Raw genomic sequence first — 6,091 nt, forward strand, 5'->3', positions numbered from 1 at the left:
TATGTATTCTATAATGAATCTATTATGTCAACTTCATTTATGATGTTCACTATATTTTCCATTCATATTCCAATCTATTCATGCCAAATTATAAATGGCACAGACATATCAGCTTTATTGGTTCAATGTATTTTCTAGAATTGTGTAAATAGTTCATCCAGCAATTATTTTCAATCTATGTTGTGTGATAATCATTCAAATAACGTATTTAAACACATTCTCCCCATAAAACTTTATTGACAATCAAGACCCTATAATATATAACACGTTCTACCGTAATTGGCAGTTTCAACACAGTCCTTTGTGAAGCACTGTGTGCTCACTAATGGTTCAACAAAACGTCATTAAATTTCCATTGGCTAATGCTAAATGACAGCTTTATAATCGTTGATAAAATGTGCAGCAAACCCATGCCCTTATTTGCTTTTCAAACAACATATTTTCATGTAAATTGTGTATAATCGTTGATTGTGCAGCTAAATGCTATATGGCAGCTTTATCATCTTGATCATTGTGTATTTGTCTGCATCGACTGAGCTGTATTTTTAGACAGCTTGCAGTAGTTTTGGCAACTTCTCAAACTCCATGTCTAATCATCCTTAAATGCAAAAGTTTTTACTCTAATCTCTTGCCATGTTATACTACTTTATTGCAGTAATATCCTCTAAACTATTTGACATGTCTATTTCCAAAAAAATATACTTTATGGTGTAAAGTCAAATTAAATACTAAAATAATCATTCTTTAACCACAAATCATGGTTGACTGGTTTGCTGTACCTTGTGCTTTTACTGGCTTTTGGAAAGTTGATAATTAGGATACTCAAAATAGTCTAAGATCCCTATACACACATTTTAGTTGTATGCTAACCAAGTTAGTCACATTCTATTGAACAAGGCTAACTATTTTAAAACTATTTAGCTTGATATATATGATAAAACAAATTAATTAAAAATGACTACTTTCACGTAATTACACCATTCCTTTTATATTATTTTTTTTCCAAAATAATATGGATATAGGCTTCAATATGGATATAGGATTCAATTTAATTTAGTTATCTAGTTTTGGATTATCCTGGTATGCATATTGTTGCCATTGATTAATCAAGTGTCCCTTGCAACTTAGTCCCATATCCACCCATAATTTTACAGTTTCTTGCCATGCTCTCAACCAACTGATAAATGATATCTGCAAGACAGGTATTGCTACTAAGTTGTATATTTTTTAATGTTTCATGAGTGTAGCCACACACTACTATATTTATTTGTAAGAAAAGATTGTTTCTACATCCTATCTTTTAAAATGTGCATCATTATTATAATGCCATACTTATGTGCAAAATGCAAGTTTGAAGATGTCCATCTTCCTTGGTTACGTACTTATGTTAATCTTAATTAACTTCCCATTTTATTCTCCATGTCTGCCAAATTCTGACAAGTTATTGATATGTGCATATGTGATACTTTAGTTTAGTTGCCACGTCAAAAATATAAAAGGCTATGCAAAGGTTATTGCCAATATTGTTGTCTCTTAAACACATTCTATGTGACATTCTAGCTTTTCATATTGTAATTCTGTTAGCATAACTTTTAGGAATATCACATTTGTTTTTTATATATGGTTGCACTATGGTTTAAATACTAACATCAAAGTCCAATACACCTTTGTTTATAGACTCTGTCAGATCATATATTTCCTTCGAAAATCATGGACATTAATGACCCAGATATCTTTGGGAAAAAGGCAAGAGCAAGAAGATCACTTATTCTGAAAGAAAATCATTCGAAGCGTCAGAGACATAGTCCTCACCAACATGTGGCAATAAATCCATGTCTTAATTCTCCTAATTGCTTCACACTAAGGTAACCTTTGTCTGAGTTGACTCCCTCCGTTCAAAACCAAAAGACTGTCGCATAAATCGTGGAAGAAGGTATTATGCTAAGTGCACGATTTCAAGGTTCTGAACCTAGCATAAGCAGACATGCTTTTCGAACAAACTTAAAGTCAGCCCATTTAGATTCCTTAGGAACAAATTTGTTGTCTAAGTTTTCTACGGATTCTACGACTCAAAATGGTGATCCTTCTAATATGGAAAATGACCAACATCGTTATTCTTTGGAACACAACAAATTCAATGAGTCGGGAAGTTTTTCCAGTGATCCCAAGTAAGGTTCATAAGCTGACTGGTTTTTAAATTATAAAGCTTTATATGTTGTCATTTACGTCTTCCCATTATTTCATTGGAAAGGAAAATTGCATGTCTCAAAAGCTGCCTTATGTGATTTATATTATTATGCATTTCGCATGGATATCTTAAAACAAACATGCGGCGAGTCGCAAGTCAGTTCGTGGGAGGCCTAAAAAACCGTTGGGAGTACCAAATCTCGCCATCAATTTGAATCGAAATTTCCCTGCTAAAGCTGCTAATATATCAACGACCAATGGTAACTTGATGGCAAACATAGTAGAGCCAACTAGGTACAAATTCTTATTTTCTTAAAATGTCATTCTTCTAATTTAATGACCAGGGCTTTTGTTTTATCATAACTAACTCATATATAATTTTGGTTTGTATTCAACCATTTCTAAACACTACATTTATCAAGTTCCAAGTTTACAAGGGAAAATAAAACCCCTGCTCAACATGTTCCAATAGTGAACACACGTCCGGTTTCCTCTATTGCAGAACCTGTCATAGATAGAACACCTATTACAATTCCTACAGAAGATTCACCATGTCCTGTTTTTATGCCCATAGTCAATCCAGATTTTAACAGCGACTCAGATGAAGATAGCGATTACGATCCTTTTGCGAGTAAGTCAGTTGTAATCTGAAGTTTTTTAAAAGCAATGACTGGCTGTCCACGAAAAAGTTGGTATATGAATCATTCAGACTTATTAACTTTTAGTTTGGATGCCTTGATAGCATATTTATCCGATGAGGATTTCTATTCCGATCCTGAAGATAACGAAGCACCTTTTACAATTCACGATAACTGCGCTGGTTCTTCTGAAAGTATTTCATTTTAAATCCATATGAGTCAATTGTTTTTATATCTATATAATCTAACGCCATGTCTTACTATGTAGCATATTACGACATTGGGGACCCCCTCCTCGAGTCATTCTTTTTGGGCCATTAAGTTTCGCAAGCCTTTGTCATTGTCAGTCAACTAAGTAGGGCCTGAGGCCCCCTGCTAATCCGTAAATATTAGCGCATTGTGTTACATCATTAAATTCAACCTATTATCTAATCCCATTATATATATACTATGGCCCAAACTACTAAAAATAAATTCTTATATTTTGCACACTTATATTTAGGACATTTACCTCTACAATAATATCTATATTGAATAAAATAACACAGCCACAACGGTAACCGTATGGAGTACGGACGGTGGATATCATACTAGTTTAAAATAAAATAAGAAAAAATCAATTTAAAATAAAATAAAATAAAATAAATCCCTCGTAACCCTCCCCTTGATATTATATTGAATAAGAACTAGAAAAACCCTTTCTGTAACCCTAACAGAAGTGGCGGCCACACCGCCTCTGGGTTTATCGTCTTCCCCACCTTCTTCTTCCATTATTCCTCAGGTTCATCTTCCACCTCAATCTTTTCTATCAACATTCTCAATTTATTACTAGTTTACGATTATACAATTATCGCTTACTTTCTATTCAATCGAATTCGAACTAAGATACAATAATCTGTAAGAAAATCAATGCTACTTTACTTTTTCGTTAGGTCATTCAACTCATACAACACTGTATCGGTTTTTGTTTTTGCAGTGAAACTGTTGAATTAGTTTGGAGGCACAATGAGATTGGAGAAATGCTGGTTCTGTTCTTCTACTGTATATCCTGGACATGGAATCCAGTTTGTTCGCAATGATGCAAAGGTAAGCTATTAATTCTAGAAATCATTATACTCCTAACTCTGGTTGAATCTATTGATTTTGATTGAGGTATCTGAAAACAATGTTGTCAAATAGCAGCAGCAATGGTGGCACTATCTTAATTTCGTTGTTGGGGATTAGCTGCCAATTAGTTTACTTCTGTCTTGACAATGACCTGTTTGGATAAACAGTTTATTTGCAGCTTATAGTAGAAGTGCTTATCAAAATAAGCTTGCACAGGCTATTTTTATAACAAAAGATAAAATAATTTTAAATTGTTTTTATATATGTTATAGGCTATTTTCCTAAGTTTTCGTGGTGAAGTTATATATACTTGACTTGATTCAACTGCGATGTTTCTTTGGCTATTTGTCTGCAATGCTATCCATTATTTCACATAGCAGATTGTTTGTCTTCCACTATTTTCTGTTATCCGATAGTAGTAACACGGTCTAAAGGTGTTTTCTTACTCCAGAGTTTTGAAGTTCTAGTTAGTCAAGTGCACTGTAATTCGAGATTTTATTTTAGTAATGTTACATAGATTTCGATTGGCCCTTTTTAGATATCCCTCTTCAACCTCCAAATCACCTTATCAAACCAATCTAGATGGGTTTACTAACTAGACTTTTGTTGCAGCTTCAAATTGCTTGTACATATCATCTATCTAATTTATCAATTATCACTATTTCACTCTTATATTAAACTGGCTGGCTGATCCCGAAAGTGAAAAAAAAAGCTCTGTGCGTGTGTTTGTTCGTAGCTCCACTTAACATGTTATTTATGGTTACAGTGTCTCACAACTATTCTTGTTGTAGATTTTTCGATTTTGTAGATCTAAGTGCCACAAGAACTTTAAAATGAAGAGGAACCCTCGTAAGGTGAAATGGACCAAGGCATATAGGCGAGTGCATGGAAAGGATATGACACAGGTAAATAAAATTCCATTTCCCTTGTCCTAATCTCTTGTGTATGTGTGTGTTTGTTAATTACTCTCTTGGGTTGGAGAGGCTTCACACTCTTGTTTGTTGTTTTAGGATTCAACCTTTGAGTTTGAGAGGAAGCGTAACAGGCCTGAGAGATACGACAGGAATCTTGCTCAGACTGTCCTCGGTATCATGCCAAAGATTGAAAAGATCAGAGTCGACAGGGAAGCGAGACACCACATGAATAGGTTATTCTTTAACTCATACTTTAATTGATATATCCCAAAGATTATTACAGGCTGTTTTTCTTTCCGTTCTCTTCTGACATTTTGTTAAATCTCATAGGATGAAGGGCAAGAAGCTGAAGATTCAGAAGGAGGGCGTTAAGGAGTTGCTACAGAGCATCCATATGCTTCCTATTCCTAAGGTCAAAGTGGTGGAACCGCCTAAGATCAAAGTGGCTGTTTCCCAACAACAATCAGAGCAAAATCTTGCGATGGAAGAGTGATATAAATTAAAAGTTGATTTGTTGCCCATCAGTAATGTGAATGATGAAATTTTGAAACGAATTTTTGTACTATTTGAGAATATGTTTGTGATGATGTTTTTAGATAATGTTTTAATAGTTTGAGATAGTAGACTAGTAATACCCCTTGGATGTTTTGATTTTATCATGAGTATACTTATTATTCAATTGGATCATTGCATGTTAGAATGTTACACAACTAAGAAACTTTATACTTGCTACTTTATTTTCATTTTTAAGTCATGTTGAAATTAGATAAATAAGAATGAACATCCGAATTTACTCCATTAATGGTGTTCTATCAGAATTCTTGGTTTGATTGAACATAAAAGTAATACAAACAAATTTAGTTTTTGAATGCAAAACAAAGAGAGCATTAACAACCACTAAAAAAATAATTTCTCAATGCATAGATTTCTTACACATCAAGCGGAATTTTAAATATGTCCCTTGATTTCGTAGATGCACTTTCGGAAGCATCCATTTTTTCAAAAAAGTTAATTCATTGCGTAGATACATCTACGGAAGTATACTAAACTAGTGTATATGGGAAAAAATACAAATAAATTCAGTTCAGAGATTGCTCCATAGGTGCATCTACAGAATGACTTAGCGCCACATTATTCCGTAGATGCATCTACAGATCACTCCCCCATTGTTACATTTCTTCAAACTCTCCATATTCCACACCCTAAAAACCCTACATCATTAATACCTTATATCACTCCAAAACT

The 6,091-nt window shown here is 33.7% G+C and overlaps 1 protein-coding gene across 1 annotated transcript; it reads left to right on the plus strand.

Annotated features, from left to right (window-relative positions):
• The first annotated feature begins 3,494 nt into the window (after positions 1-3,494).
• Positions 3,495-5,533, plus strand: LOC131606876 (probable ribosome biogenesis protein RLP24). Its single transcript, XM_058878971.1, has 5 exons — positions 3,495-3,606; positions 3,802-3,911; positions 4,724-4,837; positions 4,943-5,079; positions 5,177-5,533. Exons 2-5 carry the CDS (start codon positions 3,831-3,833, stop codon positions 5,337-5,339), a joined length of 495 nt encoding a protein of 164 aa, XP_058734954.1. The 5' UTR covers positions 3,495-3,606; positions 3,802-3,830; the 3' UTR covers positions 5,340-5,533.
• The last annotated feature ends 558 nt before the right edge of the window (positions 5,534-6,091 follow it).

Source organism: Vicia villosa, linkage group LG5 (genome assembly GCF_029867415.1).
Source record: "Vicia villosa cultivar HV-30 ecotype Madison, WI linkage group LG5, Vvil1.0, whole genome shotgun sequence".
In the NCBI taxonomy this organism is placed as follows: Eukaryota; Viridiplantae; Streptophyta; class Magnoliopsida; order Fabales; family Fabaceae; genus Vicia; species Vicia villosa.

Bases quoted from the DNA above. Each gene is read 5' to 3' on its own strand.
- LOC131606876 (XM_058878971.1), top strand. From the start codon at position 3,831: ATGAGATTGGAGAAATGCTGGTTCTGTTCTTCTACTGTATATCCTGGA. The intron at 3,912-4,723 runs GTAAGCTATTAA...TTCTTGTTGTAG, and splicing joins TTGTTCGCAATGATGCAAAG to ATTTTTCGATTTTGTAGATC. The intron at 4,838-4,942 runs GTAAATAAAATT...TTGTTGTTTTAG, and splicing joins ATGGAAAGGATATGACACAG to GATTCAACCTTTGAGTTTGA.